This window comes from Orbilia oligospora (genome assembly GCF_000225545.1).
Source record: "Orbilia oligospora ATCC 24927 unplaced genomic scaffold scaffold00097, whole genome shotgun sequence".
NCBI classification, from domain to species: domain Eukaryota; kingdom Fungi; phylum Ascomycota; class Orbiliomycetes; order Orbiliales; family Orbiliaceae; genus Orbilia; species Orbilia oligospora.
Genome location: NW_011645654.1, coordinates 1,775,569 through 1,797,410, shown reverse-complemented (window position 1 = coordinate 1,797,410; position 21,842 = coordinate 1,775,569). Strand labels below are relative to the sequence as shown.

General features: G+C 45.9%; 7 protein-coding genes across 7 annotated transcripts; 5 read left to right on the top strand and 2 right to left on the bottom strand.

Annotated features, from left to right (window-relative positions):
* Window positions 1-508: 508 nt before the first annotated feature.
* AOL_s00097g521 (uncharacterized protein) lies at window positions 509-1,432 on the top strand (the record flags this gene model as incomplete). The annotated part of the gene is made up of 3 exons (XM_011126354.1): window positions 509-626; window positions 725-1,104; window positions 1,175-1,432. 3 exons carry the CDS (start codon window positions 509-511, stop codon window positions 1,430-1,432), a joined length of 756 nt encoding a protein of 251 aa, XP_011124656.1.
* A 1,531-nt stretch (window positions 1,433-2,963) lies between these two features.
* On the top strand, window positions 2,964-4,270 carry AOL_s00097g520 (uncharacterized protein; the record flags this gene model as incomplete). Its single annotated transcript, XM_011126353.1, has 2 exons — window positions 2,964-3,434; window positions 3,497-4,270. The coding sequence occupies 2 exons, from the start codon at window positions 2,964-2,966 to the stop codon at window positions 4,268-4,270; spliced, it is 1,245 nt and encodes a 414-aa protein (XP_011124655.1).
* A 712-nt stretch (window positions 4,271-4,982) lies between these two features.
* On the bottom strand, window positions 4,983-6,642 carry AOL_s00097g519 (uncharacterized protein; the record flags this gene model as incomplete). The annotated part of the gene is made up of 2 exons (XM_011126352.1): window positions 4,983-6,545; window positions 6,613-6,642. 2 exons carry the CDS (start codon window positions 6,640-6,642, stop codon window positions 4,983-4,985), a joined length of 1,593 nt encoding a protein of 530 aa, XP_011124654.1.
* Window positions 6,643-7,796: 1,154 nt separating this feature from the next.
* On the bottom strand, window positions 7,797-9,520 carry AOL_s00097g518 (uncharacterized protein; the record flags this gene model as incomplete). Its single annotated transcript, XM_011126351.1, has 6 exons — window positions 7,797-7,933; window positions 7,992-8,114; window positions 8,202-8,249; window positions 8,327-9,266; window positions 9,357-9,400; window positions 9,478-9,520. The coding sequence occupies 6 exons, from the start codon at window positions 9,518-9,520 to the stop codon at window positions 7,797-7,799; spliced, it is 1,335 nt and encodes a 444-aa protein (XP_011124653.1).
* Window positions 9,521-11,759: 2,239 nt separating this feature from the next.
* Window positions 11,760-12,787, top strand: AOL_s00097g517 (uncharacterized protein; the record flags this gene model as incomplete). Its single annotated transcript, XM_011126350.1, has 2 exons — window positions 11,760-11,781; window positions 11,955-12,787. 2 exons carry the CDS (start codon window positions 11,760-11,762, stop codon window positions 12,785-12,787), a joined length of 855 nt encoding a protein of 284 aa, XP_011124652.1.
* Window positions 12,788-14,399: 1,612 nt separating this feature from the next.
* AOL_s00097g516 (uncharacterized protein) lies at window positions 14,400-16,966 on the top strand (the record flags this gene model as incomplete). Its single annotated transcript, XM_011126349.1, has 5 exons — window positions 14,400-14,713; window positions 14,812-15,351; window positions 15,417-15,569; window positions 15,641-16,762; window positions 16,840-16,966. The coding sequence occupies 5 exons, from the start codon at window positions 14,400-14,402 to the stop codon at window positions 16,964-16,966; spliced, it is 2,256 nt and encodes a 751-aa protein (XP_011124651.1).
* Window positions 16,967-17,569: 603 nt separating this feature from the next.
* Window positions 17,570-20,731, top strand: AOL_s00097g515 (uncharacterized protein; the record flags this gene model as incomplete). The annotated part of the gene is made up of 7 exons (XM_011126348.1): window positions 17,570-17,614; window positions 17,680-17,873; window positions 17,940-18,068; window positions 18,524-19,529; window positions 19,591-19,740; window positions 19,824-20,340; window positions 20,397-20,731. 7 exons carry the CDS (start codon window positions 17,570-17,572, stop codon window positions 20,729-20,731), a joined length of 2,376 nt encoding a protein of 791 aa, XP_011124650.1.
* Window positions 20,732-21,842: the final 1,111 nt, after the last annotated feature.

Below are 21,842 nucleotides of genomic sequence, written 5' to 3'. Positions count from 1 at the left end.
ACAAAATACTTAAGCACCCAGTTACCTAGGGAATAGTAGGAGGTAGTTACAATATTCGCCTTTCAATCAAGACATTCCCACACGACACTCCTCCGCCTCGCCTTCAACCTCGTCCTCCATCTATCCACCTACTTGTACATCTATCTCACTGCCTTCAGTAGGTCCTTGCTTAGGTATCCACCGGCAGATAACCAGTTGCTGCAGATAACCTACCGATCTTCTTCTTCCCGTTCAGCGTCAGAAACTCTTCTTGTCCGGCTCCCTCGCATCCGACTGTTCCCGAAGCCATCTTCAGCCCTTCCAACCTTTGACTCCCAGGATCCCTTTAACTCCCCCTCTCCAATCCCAATTATTAGAGAAAGTAGTCTACAGCGCGAATACATACACCCAGATCGATCTTATCCTAAGATATATTCCAACCCCTCCTAAACAACTCTCTTGCGACTTGCGTCTTCCCCCCTTACCTACCTACCCAAGCCTTCAGGATCCATCTAAAATCACGTTCACGATGGCGTCTCAAAAGGTCGTCGCCAACGGGTCCTCCACAAAACCACAATCACAACCAAATCCCCTGCCACGGTGGCTGCGAACAAATAACGTTTATCTTTTTGTCCCTAATCTCATCGGTACGTTCTTCATCTCTTCTTATTACCGTTGCTCCTTGTCGGCTTCATTTCCGTCAATGTTGGAATCTAGCTCACTAACCGTGCCCCTTTGCTTACAGGTTATGCTCGTATTGTCCTTGCTTCTATTTCATTGGTCTACATGCCTATCCACCCGTTAACATGTACCATCCTATACGGCGTTTCATGCATCTTGGATGCTCTCGACGGATATGCTGCTCGCAAATTCTCCCAATCGACCAAGTTTGGTGCCGTTCTCGACATGGTTACCGATCGTTGTACAACCAGCTGTCTGCTCATGTTCTTAAGCGCTGCCTACCCCGAACATCCCGGCTTGAAGATTCTCTTTCAGTTCTTGCTATCTCTAGATCTTGCCAGTCACTATATGCACATGTACGCGATGATGGAGAAGGGAGCTGGCAGCCACAAGAGCGTAGATAGAGAACAAAGCAAGATCCTGAATCTCTATTACACAAATAAGGTACCACCATAACTAGACCGGGCTCATCGATAAATGTTGTGTATATCTTCTAACTTGGCTGATAAAATAGGCTGTCTTGTTCACATTTTGTGCCGCCAACGAACTCCACTTTGTCTCCTTATACCTCCTTTCCTTCCCATCACCATCGGCTGCCAGAGATGCCATTCTACCCTTCATCAAGGGTATGGCCTACGTCACCTTTCCTATCTGCTTCGGAAAGCAGATCATCAACTTCGTCCAGATGGCCAGAGCTGCCGAAACCCTCGTCAACATCGACAAAGAGAGCAGGCAGCTATCACACCAGCTGAATGGCGAGAAGAAGGAATAAAAAAGGACCGGGAATATGCGAAATGGACAAGTTTTTGCCGTGGAGTTCTTTTTTGGGGGGGCAAAAACAACCGCTTGAAGGGAGTGGTTAAGTCTGGATGTTGATGCTGTCGTTGATGAATCTCGCGAAGAAATCTAGCACTCTAGGAATGTGAAAGCAAACCTGGTGTGATGGTCGGAAGTATTTGATGCCTTCTTCTCCTTCTCCTTCTCCTTCTTATTCTTCTTTACAACATATGAACCCGAGTTCGCGCCCATACCATATTCCAAGTTGTGTGTATGGCGGACAACCTTTTTCCCCTTGTTTTTTTCTCTCGTTATATTCCTTTTCTTGTCGATATTCGCACCCCCGTTTAGAGGCGTTCACCACCGCGGTCTCTCGTTCTTCATATCTTTAATACCTCCTTTTTTTTCCCTTTCCCATTTCCCTGGTCTAGTTTATTTCATTTTTAACAGCTTTGTTCATATCATGACTACATACTTCCATTGTAATATTCCCCTTCCCTTCTTTTCATACCAAATGCTTGTTGTTCACCTTTCCAGTTAAGTACTTAGTAATAATAATGATATGACGACCAGCCTCGTTACCATGTACTTATGTATATACTCTTTCTTGTCATCGAATTGGAACAAAACAGCAAAACAGCGAGTTGGGCGATCTATCTCAATCAATTCTAGCGTGCTCGTGCTTTGGGAAATTATATTCTTGCTACTCAAGACAAATGCTTGGGTATGATGTGTATTCGCAAATTTGGTATGTATATGTGACAGGCAGACAGGCAGGCGTCCAGACTCCCAGAAAGTTTGCATTCCAGGGGATTGCTGATTTTCAGGCACTCACGCTATCGGAGGCGATATCCGGGCCAGAACCGGTCACTTGATTAACATGCATTATATTATATTACTGAGGCTGTTGTATGTATCAAGAGAAGCCTACCGAAGATATTAAAATAGAAATTCAAAGTATATAAAGTTGACTGTGTCCTCAGTCTGCATCGGTACTGGTCTGAATGACTTGTAGATACCTACGAACCTAAGTATAGTTGGCTCTCCCATTAATTTAGAATTCCCTCTTTGTCGGCTCATCCTCTCCCAACAACACCAACCAACATCATCACCACCACCCTACAATTGAATCATCCACCATCACCCTGCATTTTGCCACCTTCCTGCCTCTGTTCAAGCAAACTTTACCCTGCATATTCCACAATCTCAAAAACAAGACAATCACGAGTAGTTAGCCCCGATCAACTAGTCTCCGGAAACTTGTCTGCGTCTGGCTTGTTCGGTTTCGTTTCAATTTTTTGGGCCTAGTTCACTTACCCCCAAAGCGCAGCGCCGACGAACCAGCTCCAACAGCCTACGCCCTGCCCCGAAACACGTCCGCTACAAGCCTTGTCATCGTTACGACAATTCCACCTGCCTGCTTGCTTTCTTGTTTACAATCCGCCCGACCCCCCAGGCCAGTTCTTAAATACCAAGGGTTTCTCCTTTGTGGTTCTACTAGCTGGTCCGGTCATCTACCAGGCACAATGACGACCACCACTGCTCCAACAACAGCCGAGGAAAAGGCTACTTCAGTTGCTGCTCCTATCACCACTACTACTACCACCACCGCTACAATCACGGCTCCATCCCAACAGACATCGTCGACCGGCCTCCCTATGGCTACTCCAGGTGGCGTCCCTCCTTCGCCTCGTTTGCGACAGATTTCTGCTACTTCCGCTGCCAGCGTCGCCCGTCGTCCCTCATCTTCTCTATCCGATGCGCGGGATCCGAGCTCTTCCCGTCGTCACTCAGAACAGAGGATGCTTCCTCCACCGGCACCTCTTACCCAACCGCCCTTCGCACAACCGCCATCGCCTGGCGGAAGTATCAGGAGCGTAAGCAGCATTAGCGGCAGCGATATTGGTGTTGGAAGCGGACCAGGTCCTACCCGTCTGCCCCACCAGTTGTCGCCCGCTGAGATCTATGCTGAAGTAGAGAAGGAGCAAGAGGCCGCTGTGAGTATTCAGCATCCTATTGGAAAGTAGTGTCTCAAAGCTAACCGTATTGGTGCCGCTAGGTCAACCGTCTTACTCGACAGCTCTCCATACTTCGAGCACAACAAACCATGTCACCCACCTCTCACCCAATTTCGGACGACCTTAGCGGCACTTACCCTTCCACTTACCTTTCTCCACGTAGCCGTCGAACATCATCGAATGCCTCTACCGCTCTTACTAATGCCGCTACAATCGGCAGTACCATGGCAGGAAGCTCACTCTCGCGCCAGAGCAGTATCCAATCCCTCTCCGCCGCTAGAGGCGACCCTACTGCTGCATCAGCTCCAGTTCCAACTCGCCCGGCCCCTATCCCTATGTCTCGCCAGAGTTCCGTTCGTAGCATTTCTGGTTCGAGGGCCAGTGGCCGAAACTCGCCAGCTCTAGGAGAGTCAGATAGTCCATACCCGTATTTTGGTTCCCAATACTACTACGCTTCGCCACATGCCCCACTCGGAAGCAGCAGCTGGAAGGATAACGCTGGCATGGCTCATTTGCACAATCACCACCACTCGCGAGAGCGAGAGAGAGCCGAGTATGCTGGTAGTGAGGCAGGGGGCTCAGAGAGGGGCCTAGGTGTCAGCTATTCTAGCTCAGCCGGTGGACATCCTCGATATGAGGAGGTCCTGACAGCTCGTAACGAATTGGAGAATGTCAAGAAGGAGAATGAAAAGCTCAAGGAGAAGATCCGAGAGTTGGAGAAGGCTTTGTCTGGTGTTAACGTCACTGGAACCCCGTCAAGTGAAAAAGAAAAGGAGACCAAGCCGGAAACTGATCTTAAGAGTGGGGAGCCGTGAATGGTTACTATACCACCAGCCTTCTTTCTGTCCCCCTCGTACCCATTGCTATAAAGCCATCATATTGCCACCCGCAAGGCGGTAGTTTGCGCTCCCACTTTGCATGAGCTCAATTCTCATTCTTCCCCATTGTTCATCCTTTAGTGCTTTGACACCCATGCCTTGTTTTTTGTTATTGTTATTGTTATTCTTTTTATTTTCTTTGTTCTTTTTTGTTCTTCGAACGGAATAGAATTGACCCGTATGAAATTCAAGATGGCGTACACTTTCTCCAGCCTGTGTTTTCCAACGTTCTTGGACTGCTGTTTCGCTCTACCTTACCGTCTCCCATCGCTACTCACTCCTCTCACAATCTAAAATGCAGATATACATTTTTTTTTGGTCTTCGCTGTATACATTCTTCGCATTTGCCATGTGTGGTTTATCCCTTACGCGTGCATGGAGTTTATTTTTTATTTTTGGAGAGTGCGGCCTGAACATCCTTTTTTTTTAAAAATTTATCTTCTTTTACCAAAATAACAAAGAGCATACAATGGTGCTAACATTGAATTCGAAAGTTAAGAAATTTATATCATCAAAATCATCAAACCATAAGCTATGCTCCAACAAGCAAATGAAAGGTGTCGTCGGACATATCGCAATATCCTCAACTTAAGACCATATTAAATCAATACAAGAACCCCTTTCCCAAATCTATATTAATACCTACTATTCAATGTCCTTTAAAGACCCTTAAAAAGCTAGGAAATCTCGGAACCCCATCCTTCGTCAATTCGAAATAACGATAAGTAATAACTGATCCAATCTTTGGCGGGTTCTTCCTCATGTTATCGTCCAACCCGGTGCCAACTTTAAACTTCTTGCCGGTACCATCCATCATTTCGCATTTCAATGCTCCGCAACGTCCTTCATTTCTTCCCTTCCCTTCTTCATGTCCAATAACCTTTGCCTCTGCATCGTGGAACGTCTTAACCTTCAAACAAGTCTTCGACCGTTTCTGGACGTATACGCTTTCTGGCTCTCTTAGCATCAGCCCCTCCCCTCCTTGCTCTGTAACCTTCTCAAGTTCCTCCAGAACATGTTCTTTATCCTCCACTTCCGTCTGTTCCACATATTTCACCCATTTTATCCTCCTCTCGGCCAATAATTTCTTCAAATGCTCTTGTCTTTGTTCAAACTTCTTATTCCCCATACTAGGAATATCAAAAACATGATACTCAACGCTAAACTTCCATCTGTCGCCTGCGTTAATGGTTTTTACGATACTAACGGTATCGATAAATTTCCCACGCCCGCAGGTGAGTTCTCCATCGAGGGTTATATCCTTCGGGAATTTCTTGATGAACCAGTCCGGCGCGTAGAATTTGTTACCTTCACGGGATAGGAAGGTTGTCCCGTTCCAGTATGCACGCACGCCGTCGAGCTTTTCGGACATCCACCAACCTGTTGGGTCAATTCCTTTTTCTAGGTCCCATTTCTCGGCGAGGAGGAGTTGAGGTCGTATTTTAGAGTTTGGAGGCTGTGGGGGTTCGGCGCCGTTATCGTCTTCGTCTTCGTCTTCTTCCGCTTCTGGTTCCTCCTCTTCTTCTTCGTCATCCCAGGGTTTATTTCTCGGTACCTGCCCAGTTATTGTCCTTTTTGCCTTAATCTTTGCTTTAATCTTTGCGACTTTTGCATCTTTTGCTACTTGTAGGGCTCTTGCGGTGCGGACTTCTTTTCTGCTTGCTCTTTTTTTGCCCTTTGCCTTTGCGGCCCTCAATAAGGCATTTATTCTTTCCATTCTTCGTTCCATCATATCCTTTTCGATTGCCAATTGTTCAGTGCCCATTTCGTCCAGATCTGAGAACGTCATTTCAATGTCTTCCTCTTCGCCATCATCACTACCGGATGACGATGAAGAAGAAGACGACGAAGACGAAGATGAAGACGCAGTCTCTTCGTCGTCTTTTTCTTCCTTCTTAACCTTTCCTTTCCCCTTCTCCGCTTTCTTCACCTCCTTCGTTTTACTCTTCTTATCCCCGCCTTTAGCAACCAAGGGCTTTTGCACCCCGGGATTCTTAGCCTCAACCCTTTCCCACTCAAACTTCTCCCCCAAAGCTGCCTTCAGATGTTTACACGTCCGCGCATTGACAGGGCCACCATTGATACGCCACCCGGGACAGGTGCAGTAGAAGTGGTCATATGTGCGTTTTATGGTGTAATTCGAGGAAGAAGTTTGAGAGTCGACGGTGTGAGTTTCACCATCGGTGAGGTGAAGGAGGGGTTTTACGCCGTTCTGCAGAATTGATTAGCCATGAAATAGGTTTAAATATGATAGCGCGCATGGCGGGCTAGTGACGTACTATTTCCGAGAGCTCGTCGAACTCTGACATTTTCGCTTATATGTAGAGAGAAGTAATTATATTTATACCAATTAACAAAGTACAGTAGGTTGTTGTGATAAAGTAACTGAAGTTCCGAATATAATAGATGAATCGATCAATTGATAATACTGAGAGCCAACCGGTCAATTGTGTCTTCTTTACTCCAGTATATATATCACAAAAAGATGGATATTGTGAATTGAGGTCCGTACACCCTCTATTTATCCATTTCCTTCAAGTTGAAATGAATGTTATGTTTTATTCAAATATGAGTCGGTCTGTCAGTCAGACTTCTAAATCCGGTAGGTCCAATTGACTGTTGATCCCGTCAAGCTTCGCGACAAATGCAAACCGCAAGGCGGTCTCATTTCGCGACCTCGTATTACAACTTGCCCCCACGTCGCGCGATAAATGCGTAATCCCATGACTTCGTTTGAAATTACAAGAAGTAATGAGTCAAAAGGTATGTATACAGAGACATCCCTGCTTAAGTTGCGTTTGGTGGAACTAGAGAATGCAAGTCATTTCTTGAGGCTGATGTCGGTGGCAGGGATTTGGTGAGTCAACGACAAACCCAAATTAGTTAACGTTAACTGCAGAAAAGAAAATATCGATTAAGAAGGAAAGGAACTCATATTGGAACCGAGTAAAATAATAGTAGCAGGGCATCGAATTGTCCTATCCTCGTCGAATCGCCGGTTTACTCAGGTGATTTGCAGCTACCACTAAGGCCCTCCTTTGCGCCGCCGGCACAACTGCAGACGGCCTGGCCTGGGTCTTAATGCAGATCATGGCGGACAACGCCACAACGCGTTTATTTTCCATAACATACAAAAAACACCACATCATTTCCTGCTTCCTCTGCGACGAACGTCCTCCTTGACCCGACTCGACTTCGTTCGAGATATCTGAAATGACACCAATTGGGGATTCGTTCCGCAGGCCTGCAGGGATGGGAGAAAAACAAAAAACAATAAAGAAATCAATAAGTAACAAAAAAAGCGAAACAAAAAAAATACATTCATCCCAACGAACATCTATCCGTGATCATGCTTGCATTTAAGAATTCTTCTTCAACCCCCTCTATTCCTCAAAATTATACGCTCAGCATAGTATTCCTCGGAAAAAAGGTGAGTTTGCGTTATGGTCAAATCATTCTGGGTCTACTGACCCGAAATGCCATCCTCCTCGCCGTCTACGTCCATTTGTGTGGATTCCTCGTCCTCGACTGCAGGAGGGGATTCTGAGGGTGGCTGGCCACCTGCGGCCGCTGGGCCCTCAATTGTCTCTGTAGATTTGGCTGCAGAAATGTCAACTATTGAAAACTATCTTTAAAAACTTTAGGATAGTAGACTTACCGGGCGCCACCTCGAGGCCTTCTTGGGTGACGTCGCTAGAGTTTTTACCATCCAGCTTCGCCTTTATCTCATTCAAGCGCTTCTTTTCGAAGCGCGGGCCATTAATAAGGAGGAGGTGCTTGCCTGTCCACGCGTAGTAATATGACCATTAGTCAAGATACGAAATCTCTTTTGTAACAAATTAGGTGGCACTTCCTTAGGATTACCTACATGTCTTGAGAAATGTGCAGCTTTTGTATTGCTTGCAGTTACACTCGACTATAAAAATTTCACCCCAGTTAGATAAATGCATGGTAATGCTTTGCATACTCGATTGAACCTTAGGGTTTACTCACACAGTGAACTCTCAGTCTTCGACTCAATTCGTGTGATTTCGAAGGCCGTGACTTTAACCCTGAATCCGACCGGAATGGTGACATTCGGGACTTCCTCTGATGGTGACGAATTATAAGTGATTCCGGGAGAAGTTTTGTCGAAGTCGTCTGCGGTTTTGAAATCGGGGAGGTAGTGGATATCTTCCTCGTCTTCTTCGTCCTTGGGGCGAGTTACGCGCGGATTCTTTCTACCGGTATGGGCAATTTTACCCTTGTTCTTAGGCCTTTTGGCGGGCTGTTCTTGGACCTGCTCCTCTTCTTCTACTTCCCCTTCCTCCCCTTTGTCACTTTCCTCTGGCTCCTCATCCGATTCTTCGTCTTCATCAAGCTCTGGAGATGAATCGGACTCCCGATTGCCTTTGCCCTTGCCACTTTTTGGTACAGCAATCTTTCGCCTTTTGACAGCAGGCTGGGATGCTGCAGCTGCCCCCGACTTCCTCTTCCTCCCTTGTTGAGTGGGAGCGGACTTAAGCCTTTCTACCTTCTTCTTCTTCTTCTTCACAGGAGCAGGAGCTACTTCTTCTCCATCCGTACTTTCTTCAGCGGACTCTTCTCCATCCGTACTTTCTTCAGCGGACTCTTCTCCATCCTCTCCCTCCTGTTCAAACAGAACTTGCTTCTTGCTCTTTCTAGGTTTCTTAGTGTTTGGCTTATTAGCGGGAATTGTTCCTTTTTTCGGTGCAGGCTTTCGTGTAGCAGTAGAATTTTTTTTCGCGGGTACGTCTGTAAGTTCTTCTTCTGGTGCTATTTTCTTTGCACCGCGGCCACGGCCATTGCTACGAGACTGGGTTCCCTGTATACCTGTAGCTGACTTGCCAGCTGCAGGTTTGGGTTTTGCTTTGCCTGCCGAGGCTTTTGCTCGTTCCTCTTCCTGTTGCTTCTTCTTTTCAGTGCTTGCACCCTATACAGTCTTTTTAGTATTTTGTATAAAATCTCCAAATCTCTCTTCTCGAGAAGCCTTTTCGAAAGATGGAGGGGGGAGAGGACGTACTTTATTCCTTGTAGACCGCCTGATTGGTTCCATGGTTGGTTTGGCTGTGTATACAACGGTAGTATTAGAGGGGCTATGTAATGACTTTTCCTTTTTCTTTTGCTTTTGAGATTAAACTTACAAGGTCCTCCTGCAGGAGTGGCGACAGAGCCTTTTGGACCCATTGTTCTTCGTTCTTGATGTCGTGAGGGATAGATGTATAGACTTTTGAGGTGGCGGATAGCTAGAAATTGAGATGGAGGTGTCGATAGGGGGAAGTTATTTCCAACTTTATCTCTCTTTTTGGATCTCGTATTGATAGGGTGTGGGTTTTGGGGTGGTTCGATGGGTTATTCGCGATATGGAATGCAGATGTTAGCTGAGGTCCGGAGGTTCTGTGGATTAGAACAGAGGAGAAGTTGAGATTTAAATTTGGGTGAGTGGGGATAATGTTGATGGGATGGTAAGGTATAAGAGAAGCTTCAACCAGTACTAGTCTACGAGCCAATACCAATTCCGCAGACAAATTTTGCAAAGTAAAAGAAAACCAGATTAGGTCTATTAAAAAGTAACGAGAGAAGAAAAAGAAGGCAGTCTAATTTCTGTTGATGCTAAAGATAGCTGCGATATAATATATACTCTATGTATCAATGAGTCCGATACACCGTCCTTTGTAAAGCTTAGCACCAGACTGTACGCTTAGGAACGAAAATAGATACAATTTTGATACAATTTGCAGAACAAAAGCTCAGAAACTTTCCCTGGGAAAACAAAAAGGGAGGAAGGAAGGATAGAGGCTTGAGCGGAATAAAACTGTTAGGTAAAGCGTCCTGGTATAAAAGAAAGAAATAGCTAGAAACAAAAAGACCATGTTTGCTGTCATGCTTGCTCCCGGTGGGCAATCGCTGGTATTAAGATTTTAGGAGTCCGGGCCGCGGGGAGGGACGCCAGGTTGCACAAGGCTCTTGTTCTTGTACTGCTACATGCTTTTGGAGATGCCAGCAGTACATGTACGCATAGCGGCCTGCGCGCTGTCCTATAAAGAGGCTAGTCCTTCTCTCCGGGATTCTACAGGATATGACCAGATAATGAAAAAAAAGTAGATTTAAGGGGAAAAAAAAGTGATCGGGTAGAATGATAGAAGTGTTCAGAGCTAGAGCTGTAGAGGTTTGTGAGCGACTTTCAATTGTAAGGGTCTTGACCCATCAAAACCTGCAGCATCCCAGAAAAAATCTACAAAACCAGCGCCGCATTGATCAATTCTACTCCAAATCAATTTATTTTAGCATCAATAGAATCCCTAAAAGCTAGCGCATCTTTTAAGCCATATTTCAGCGGCTCCGCAGATTGCGAAAAAACCATTCTGTCACCCAAAAACGTCACGTGAATCAGCAGTATGTTGTATTTTGTCGATATATCGTGTTGTTCCCCCTTGTGTAACCAAGGCCGTGACTAATGTTACATGGTCATAGGATTGGCAACGAGACCAGGATTGGCTAACTACAAGGCTCTGACAGCTCTAGTCTGGGGTGACGGCTCGTATCGAGGATTGATCAAAAATCGAAACGGTATATGGGCCTGTGAGTCTTAGGTTCAATTATCTGCTGGCTATATATAACCGACCTTGTAAGTTCCTGCCTGCACGTTCACGTCGGGAAGTCAGCCTGAATTCGAAGGGTCAAACAAACAGAGCCGTGTGTTCAAGTTTGTAATAACTAGTAGTAATTGGCTCGGCTGGAGAACAAAGAAACTCCGGCTTCTAAATTCAGATTACGGGGCATGCAAGGCCCCGGAAACCCTGTTATTTGTTTGAGGGGGTGGCAAAGACCGTGTGGGCTATCATTTGTCTCAAGGCCAGTTATCAATTCTGTTTTATTGTGCTTCATCATCTATCTATCATAATTTCGAAGGGTGCTATAATATTAAGATTTTGTTTGCCTTGAATTCGAATATTCATGAAATTGAAATGGGCCCGGCTACTAATACTCAAGCTCGCAAACAAATCGTATAATGGTAGATGAAACTTTGGATGCAAGCACGCAAATACCATTGCTCAAAGAAAGTAAATATTTTTGATGGGAAACTACTTTAGGGAAGTTATTCGCCACATCGATATCAGGACCAACATCGCCACGCTTGTCGGAGTCTCACCTTAGCTATAGCCTACATCCCAGTGTCAGCCTTTTCAAAGAGCATTTAGAAACAGTTCCATTCACAAGGACCCCAGGATAGATCGAAATGACTTGTGGTAATTCTAAACAACCTAAGAGCATCGAGTAATCAGAATACCGCCGTACCCATCCTTGCATAGTAGAACTTCTTTTCTACTAGATCTTTGGACGTAAGCCTCGAAAAGGAATCTAAGACATCTCACCTTAACGGAAAAATTCCGGCAATATTATAAGCTAGGTATCAACCGTGGCTATGACCCCAGCGCAACCGGGAAGTAAGTTAGGTGGAACTTTGGATAATAGGCCAATTGTAGAGAATAAAGATGGCGGTGGTAAATTAGCGCCAAAGGTTGCTGCGCAACAGCAATTAATTCTGGTTTACGAGATAAATGCAGGCTCATTTCCTCTAAAATACATGGACTAATACGTTTTGATTAATTATCTATAGAAAATAAAAACCTTGCATCAGTAACGAAGGAAACCCCTACAGATTTGGCTGTTGGTCTCCGACCAAGACCACATCCTGCAGTCCCAATGGCACATGGCGATTTCAAGGGAATCCCGCCTCCGCCCCCGCCTCCCGGTGATGCTCCAATACTAAATATCGAACGTGAAGTATTTAAGCTTCCTCCGAAGAAGCCTAAGGATCCTAATGTCCCAGCGAAACCTTTAGCGAAATTGAACATGCCTCCACAAGCAGCCATGTTGGATGAGCTTAAGCAGCGTTTCGGGAAGAAGGTGCTTAGAAAATTTGAAGAACCCAAAAGAGAACCGCCTCGAAAGTCACCAACTCTCTTGGATGAGATGAAAGCGGAGATGCCCGGTAAAATTGCAAAGCTGAAGCCGGTCGGGACTATCGGCAATGTCAGTCGAATGAAAGAAGATATAGAGAAAACCAAGTTGAGAGAAGATGAACATAAAAAGGCGAGCCCCGCGAGAGCTAGTCCGTGGATGAAGCCTGTAAAGCCAAAAGAGCCTGTGATCTCGACGCCTGTAGTCGAATCACCTAAGAAACCCGGCGCCGACAAAATGAACCCAATTCCAAAGCCACAGGGTCGATTAGAAGCAGTTACCAAGATTGATCAGCCAGTCGTAGAAGTTCAAACAAGGCCAGTGATAACCAGACACCATTTGGAGGAACCGCCGCATGCGGACCCATATATTCTATGGCCAATTCGGGTTCTCGGACTTTCGCTCATTCTTTTAGGTCTCCTGAAACTTGAAATATATCTATGGGTAATATCCTGGAACATACATATCTGGAATCAGCTTGATGTATAAGGGCCGCCGGAACATACATGTCAAGATGTAGTCACATATATGGTGGGAATCCCATGGCTTAACATATAACCGCAGATAAGTGCTTATAAAATCATGTCAGACTTAATAATTACTTAGTTTATCTTATCAGATAAGATAGTGAAACGTTTTTTGGAGCCTGTTATCGGATTCCAATCAACTTTGCACAAATGCGCATATGTGGCCTTTGTAATTGCATAACAAATATTCGATGACAGTCGACCAAGTCGTCAATTACTTGCGAGGTCCCCACATTTACAAATATAATATAGGAGTGGGCTATAATATAACGTCGGACCATACAGAAACCCTGATTCGAACCATGCTCTTTCAGAATTAGTATGTGGACTCGAATGCTCCGGGAGAAGATGGTGAGTTCATGAATGGCCAGCTCGATCGAAAGGTGTGTTGGTTATTGTTGGTGGGACTTGATTCCCATGGTTAAGTGCCAGGGTAGCTTAGCTAGCACTGACTTTCGCTACCAGATTCTGAACTAGACTTCAAGGAAAACCCTTGAGCGGAATTTGCTTCTTTACCTGATTGATTTTATATATTACCGATATATAGAATGTACCTATGCCTGCGCAATATATATCGTTCGCATCCCGCCGTCTAACTCTCGTAAGTTGATCTAAATTCGACAAGCCTATACGTCGGTAGCGAAAGAACCTTGTGTCGGCGCCGCTTGGGCCCCTATACCGCCCCAGAAACCCAGAGCCGAATACCCCAATTCCCCGCATGTGAATTTATGGACGTACAATCATCGTCGTATTAACAAACGTAAAGGTGGTGTGACGATCGTATCGATTCACGAGGCGTGCTATATATGTGGATGGAGGTTGGAAATTAATTCCGAAACACCAATTGCATTGAACTTGGTAACTTCAGCTGGGTCCAAGATCTTGAATTTTCAACCGCTATTTTATGGTGCCCCCATTCTCTCCGAATAATGCGAAAAGATGCTCGGAGACTTTCGTCTGACCGCGGAGCCTTCGATCTCGGATTTCTTGAAGACTTAATGCTTAGTCGTTGCATCCATGACTGACAGGCGGGTCGCAATCGGATGGCTTGCAGGATCCTTCATAAATGGCATATCGAATGATAGGATAGAACTTGTATTATTATATATTAATAAATACTTCGACCGGAAAATCTACACCCAAACTTCGCTGGAACATCTCGAGTCAGTGAGGGTACCCTGAGGCCCGGCGTTCAAGCGGTGTGCATGGATGGCTCTGTAGTAATTGTGCCGTGGCATTCTTCAGCGGCATGGGCATGGAATTTCATGTGCAAGGGCGCGCAGTTTCGCTCTAACCAGCAGGGATAATAGGGTCCATGGATGAGCATAGGGCCCCGCAATGGCTGATACTATACCCCAGACTATCTTGCCAGAAAGTTGGCAACACCCCGACCCCGTTAAACTGGCAAAGAAGGAAGCTGTGGGCGATCAGCTATATATTCTCTTAGCTCCCGCCTTTAAGTTTCGTGGGCCGAGTCAATACCTTCCAAACCCAAATCGAACCCTTTTAAGAGATTTAAAGTCGCAGGAGCTAAAACTAGTATTTGAAAAGAAAAAAGAAGAAAAAGAGAAAAAATGGCAAGCGAAACACCAACATATCGCTTTAAACGTCCTTCGGACAAATGCGTGTTCGATGCTGCGCAGTGGAATATGTTAGCACATATATTCGAGACATTCGTCGCAGGATTAACCCCCGAAGAGACCGAGGAACTTAAGAAAGACTACTATAAGCACGCCAAAAATCCTGCCGATGAAAAGCTCTTGGAGGCTTATGCTCGAGAGTCGGCGTTGGATCTTCCTGAATTCTTGGAAGATGTTGATTGCGTATTTCAGAATCATGTTCCAGCCGATAAAGTTGCGGAGATCAAGACTGTGTTAAATATCCTTGAGTATGTACGGCCCTTCGGCACCCTCTGTCGATGGGGATGTATCAAAATCTATCATTTATGTTGGTGAAAGCTTTCCTAACCAGAGTGGCCGTTTGTAGCACACGGCTTGGTGCCCTCGCGTTTACAGGAACGACAATCCCGCTATATCAGAAAACGAGACAGGAAAGAGAAGAGATCATCTCTGGTTGGTCAACAGCTAGGATGGCGGCGCTGCGAAAGGTTTTCAAAGCATTTGCGACAATCGCTCGCCTACTTTGGGCTCGATCTAGTGCTTCCTGGCATGCGGCAGCTGGGTTTCCAGGTTACCCATTCTCGAAAGAAGGAGAGGAGGAGTTAAAGGTTACAATGGAATCTGCTGCGACGGCGGAGGCTAGTCCAGAGTTTGTCTTCGAGGATCTAAGCCATAGGGCACCTTCAGCTGACGGGGCCATCCAATTGTCAACTTCGATATTGATTATCGGGTCAGGATGTGGCGGCGGTGTTGTAGCTGGCCACCTAGCAAAAGCGCTCCCACACCACCAATTGATGGTAGTTGAGAAGGGTTTCTGGTATCCAAAACATAAGGCGCCTGTGAACGAAAGAGATGGTCTGAGCAAGCTTTACGAAGAAGGTGGCACCTTACAAAGCAATGATGGAAGGTATCCGCATTTCGAACGGCCGAGCCCATGATTAGAGTAGAAGTCTGTGGCTGACACCGTTTTAGCTTAGCAGTTTTCGCCGGTAGCACCTGGGGAGGTGGTTCGTCAATCAACTGGGGAGTTTCCTGGCAGCTACCAGCTCGAACAAGAAGAGAGTGGAATAAAAAGTATGGGCTTCAATTTGCAGAGTCGCCGGAGTTTCAGGATTGCCTCGACTAGTATGTCAATACCCACTGGAGAAAAGTCGGTCGGTTTAGTATTGATATCAAACTAACAAAGATATCCGCAGTGTCTCGAATGTGGGGAAGGTTCAGACTTGGAAGGAAAATGAACATAATTCCTCTAATATGGTAATTGTCAACGGTAGCCATCGTTTGGGAGAAGCATGTGTCACCGTCCCTCAAAATATTGTTGGCGATGCGGATGCCCATAACAAGATTTGTGGTGCGTTCTGCGCACTAACGTGCAAGGGCTCAGGTGCCAACATCGCGGGTCGTGGGGGTAAAGTGGCTGTCACCAAAACTTACCTTGCAGATGCCCGGGAACGGGGTGCTAGGTTTTTGCAGGGGTTCGATGTCACCAAGTTGGTATTTGATAAGAGGGGAAACGTGACTGGTGCTGAGGGTTTGTGGAGAGCTGACCCAAGTGAGCCGGCAGGAACCGGGAGGAAGGTCTTCATCAGCGCAAAGAAGGTCGTTGTCAGCGGCGGTACTCTGAATACCCCTGTGATTCTACAAAAAAGCGGATTAAGTAACTGGTGGATCGGAAGAAACCTCCATCTTCACCCAGTCGTTTTCTGCTTGGCTGAGTGGGAGGAAGAGACTCGGCCATGGGAGGGCTCTATCATTAGCGTCGCTAATACTGAACATACAAACCTAGACAATGATGGGCATGGTGCTGTTATTGAGGGCATGCTCATGCTGCCAGGGCTTGGAACTGCGGTTTTACCTTGGAAGAGCTCCCTCGACTTCAAGAAGAGAATGCTTCGATACAATCATCTAACTAACCTGGTTGTGATCTGTCGTGATCGAGATTCCGGGCGAATCATCCTGGACCCCAAGTCTGGAAAGGCAAGAGTAGAATACACTGTTTCAGAATTCGACAAGAGTCACTTAATGGAATCACTTGTCGCTGCTATGAAAATCAATCATGCTGCGGGCGCCCAGAAGATATATACACCGGTTGTCGCCGGGCCAATATATGAGAGACTCGACGACAAAGACGAAGATAAAAAGGCTTTCGATGATGTTGTTGCGAAGTTGAGAAAGATCGGACTTACTAATGATGGATGTTCGTACGGAAGCGCCCATCAGATGGGAACTTGCCGCATGGGACCTACACCACGAATGGGTGCCTGTAATGAGAAGGGCAAAGTATGGGAAAGAAATGGGCTTTATGTTGCAGATGCTAGGTTCGTTCTTTACCACTCCCCCATACGAGCCATATTTATGCCGGATATTGTTTCTAACCGCTGTTTCGAAAAACTAGTTTAATGCCTGCTAGTTCAGGTGTAAACCCGATGATAACGACCCAAGGTTTGGCGGAGTGGGTGGCCCGTGGTATCGTGCTTGATATCTTAAAGGAGGAAGGGTCTGAAACAAAGTCAAAGCTGTAGAAGTCTTGAAATTTTACAGTATCATGAAGTCTTTGCGGTCCCGAGACCCCGTTCGGAATACTACTTAGGGAGTTACTAGTATCTTAAGTACCTACGTACTTAGCATGTAGTTAATATCTAGCTGAGCAATATATCATTTAGCTAAATTTAGATGCTGGGTTCGAAAGGTACACAATGCTCGTGCTAAAACCTAATTGCAATCCAAAAACCACCAGTGGCCTTTATTACAAGATAAAAATGGAGTTTGGCAATATAATAAGTATCAAGTACCGCTACTTAGTATCTAAGATACCCTTGCGTAGTCTCGGGAGGCTGATATGTACCTAGGTAGGCCAACACAAGAGGCTGTGGAGACTCAAAAGTGTTGGATCTTGACATGAAGATGTGTTGCCAGCGTTGGAAATGTCTCGCGTATTCCTGCCTCGAGACTAAGGTCTAAATTGCTTGAGCATTCTTCTCCTCGATCGCCACGAACCATCGCACCAAGTCGCACGACTCCCAACCATCGATGCCTCGGAGATACAGTTCTAGCTAGCTGTATAGCTCATATTCCGGATCACCTAGCTTAGATTTCTAAACACAATTCTCGTATCCATCGATACCATGGCGAATAAACGTAAGGCGGACGCGTCGGTTGACGAGGTGCTTGTAAGTCCAAGGGGTCATACCTGAGTATTCGCTACCATCTCTAACGCGGCGCTTTTGATATCTAGGACCCAAGCGATATGCTCTCGTTTATATGTCTTGGAGGAGGCAGTGAAGTCGGTCGGTCTTGTCATATCGTCCAATACAAAGGAAAGACGGTGATGTTGGACGCTGGAGTCCATCCAGCATACGACGGAATCTCCAGCTTGCCATTCTACGACGATTTCGACCTTAGTACAGTCGATATTTTGCTCATATCCCAGTATGTACCGGCCGGCCATGAAGTTACGATTAAACATGAGAACTAATTTATCGATTACTTTCACAGTTTCCATCTTGATCATGCTGGGTCCCTCCCATATGTCCTTACGAAAACGAACTTCCGGGGTAGAGTGTTTATGACCCACCCGACAAAGGCGATATACAAGTGGTTGATGAGCGACAGCGTTCGTGTTAGGTACGTTTATACAGTTCTTTCATTTTTACTCTGTATAAAGCGATCTTTTGGAGGTTATGGTCAGATATTCCATCGTTTATTATTGCTCTTTGTTACTTTCTTTTACGATCACAACCAAGAGCTGCCGAAGCCTCGGAACTCTTGCTTTCCATCCAATCCTGCACTATTACCTAGCGAACTCGTCCGTTCTTTAGCGTTGGAAAAGACTCTCTGGAGGTTCAGTCCTTGTTTCTTTTGCCGTCACAATTCTCACATTATACACCCCCCTCCCAATCACATCTCCAACCCCAGAGAGTGTATCTTAGTAGTATCAGCCAAAGAATACAATGATTCCAACCCGGAAATGTCATATGAAGCTTCCCGTACATGTACACTATAGCATATGGAACTGGACCATCCGACCTTCCGTATAGTATTATATTCCTTGATCCCATATCTGACGATGTATGATGTAGTAACACAACATCAGAGCAAACGACCCAGTTATTTTCCGAAACCGACCATCTTTCCTCGTTTTCCCAAATATCGGCGATCGATTATTACCAAACACTTCATCATTCTTCGATTGCGATTACACCATACCCCGCCGGCCATGTTCTTGGTGCGGCGATGTTTCTTATCGAAATTGCAGGTCTTAAGATTTTGTTTACAGGGGACTACTCTCGCGAGGACGATAGGCATCTCGTTTCTGCGAGCCTGCCTAAGCATATCAAACCTGATATTCTCATCACGGAGAGTACATACGGCACAGCTTCGCATATGCCGCGACCGGAGAAAGAGGCTCGCTTTATATCGCTGGTCACGAGTATCCTAGATCGTGGTGGTAGAGTGCTCATGCCAGTGTTTGCGCTAGGGCGGGCTCAAGAACTCCTTCTGATATTGGAAGAATATTGGGAAGTCCATGAGAGATATAGACAGTACCCAATCTACTACGCATCTTCATTGGCGAGACGGTGTATGTCTGTATACCAAACATATATTCATGCCATGAATGACAACATCAAGGCACTTTTCCGAAGCAAAATGGCTGCGATTGGCGAAGCTGCTGGGAAAGATGGCCAAGTCATTGGTGGCACAAATCCATTCGAAATGAGATGGGTTAGATCATTGAAATCCTTAGATCGCTTCGATGATGTTGGTGGATGTGTCATGCTGGCTGCTCCTGGTATGATGCAAAACGGAGTTTCTAGAGAGCTACTTGAAAGGTGGTGCCCAGACCCGAAGAACGGTGTCATATTGACAGGCTACTCTGTCGAGGGGACTTTGGCAAAGAGCATCTTGAACGAGCCAACGGAGATCCAAGCGTTCAAGAAGGAGCACACGAGTCGTCGAAGCGGCAGAGAGGAAGCTGATAGGGTTATGATCCCGAGACGGTGCAGTATTGATGAACTGAGTTTTGCTGCACATGTTGACTATGGTCAAAACAGCTCGTTCATCGAAGAAGTTGGTGCGAAAGTCATTGTAAGTGGTGTCGATGGTCTCAAGCTACGAATTCTCCACTATAGAATACTAATTGGTATAGATCTTGGTACATGGAGAAACGAATGCTATGGGCAGGCTGAAGAGCGCCCTGTTAAGCAAATATCACGATAGAAAGGATAAACCAAGAATCTACAACCCAAAGAATTGCGAGGAACTTAATATACCATTTAAAGGAGAAAAAATTGCAAATGTGAGTCTATTTCATCTCGGCCCTACGGTAGTAGCAACGCGATCGCGACCCTTCACACAATCTAACGAAGACAAAACAAATAGGTTGTAGGCAAGCTCGCAAAACACCCCCCTCATCCATCAAAAGACGTCGACAAAGCATTGGTCAAGACTGGCCAGGAACAGATATTCGCTGGTGTCCTTGTACAGAACGACTTCAAATTATCGTTGATGTCCCCTGATGATCTACGAGAATACGCAGGTCTTACTACAACAACAGTGATGTGCAAGCAACGGGTTCCACTGAGCACCGCAGGTGCCGGCCTCGTTCGATGGAGTTTAGAGAGCATGTTCGGAGGAATTGTCACCGTTAAGAAAGAAAGAACAAACGGGTATATTGAAGACGAAGATGAAGGTTCGAAAGAAGCAAATGGGGAGCAGAAAAATGTAAAAGACCAAGCCTCGCGGGAGGAAACCTTCAGGGTAATGGACTGTGTCACGGTATCCTGCCGCTCTGGATATGTTGAACTCGAGTGGGAAGGGAACATCCACAACGATGGAATTGCGGACGCTATTTTGGCGATTCTTCTAAGCATTGAAAGTGCACCAGCGAGTGTCAAGTGTAAGCTCTATGAGATTATTCCAGTTGGTAAGGCTGCAAGCTAACCATGACGCTAGATTCTACAAAGCCACATAGTCACAATCATGACCTTCCTTCAGACCACGCCAATATTGATTTATCGACCCGCCTTGATAGGATCCTCTGGTTTTTGGAGGCCCAATTCGGAGACGGAGTTCAACCTATCGAACCCGACGGGGACGAAATCGACCTTGCAAAAGGCAAGGTTAACCTCAAACTACGAATCCAAGTTGACGAACACCTAGCCATTGTTCGATTCGACCCTCTGGAAGTTGAATGCAAGTTTGAGGCACTTCGTCAAAGAATTATGGCTGTCCTTGAGAGAGCAATTGACACGGTTGCGCCATTTGTAGACCTCCAGGTCGGCCACTAGAATGCGCATCCGGTATGCATGGTTTCTGCAGAGAAGCCGCATATCGTCACGAGGCATATCTTTGCCCACAGGTCCAAAACATCCTGCTTGGAATATCCCAATTTGCTCGGCATCAAACCTCGTTATTTTTGAGCATGTACGATAGACGGAATAGAGAAGGAACTGGAGCGACTTGATCATGAGAAAGATATTCACTGCAGTGGCCGTTTAGAATTGAATGTAGACCCCTGTTAACTGTGTAACACAAGACAGTCGCCGCATATTTGCCAACTCGGGCCTGCGGTTGTGCAACCTCAAATCGACCAGCCATCGTTGTAACCCTGTGCCTTGGAAACCAACGGCAGGTTGTTAGACCTCGGAATCTTGCGTCGATACTCACGTAACAAGAATATCCTTTTGCCTTCGATGACACCCTAGATTATAGGTGAAGGGTCCCTTGGTTTGATATCGTATGGGTGTCTATGCACGAAAAATGGACTCCCTCGTCGACAATTTTCGTATAACTAATCCAATTGTGGCCTCAAAAAAGCTGTTTTCTGCAATATTCAACTGCAACTGTATATTGAGATGCAGCTAAGACTAGTTTGCCTTTTCGTTGTCTAGCTGTTGTCAGATATTATTTTCATCTATCAGGTTAGACTCGGACTGAGATCGGCAATTAGAAGCATCCCATTGGAAGCTATTCGTTCAATCTCAACATTTAATTGGAGCGTCACCGAGCTGCATGAGCATCGGATGTTGGTACGGTTCTGTACCTACACAGTAAGTATCCACAGGAGGAGGACCCGACTGACTGATCGATTGATAATTCGATCGGCCAAAACACGGCCGGAATATTCGAATCTCAAGCTCGAGATGTGCATCATTCGATCACAAGAACCAATATGTAGCTGAATGCAATGTGTGTATACATGTACGTACGTATGTATGTCTGTATGTATGTAAGCATATATGTAGAGGACAAAAATTAAAAATCTTTAACTCCGCCATTGCCGGCATGAGACCTCCCGGATCCAAGCAAGCCAATGACATGACAACTCTACAGCCTCTTTGTACTCGCGAATTCGAGAGGATTTCTCACAAGGGAAGCTCCGATCAGGGAAGCTCACAT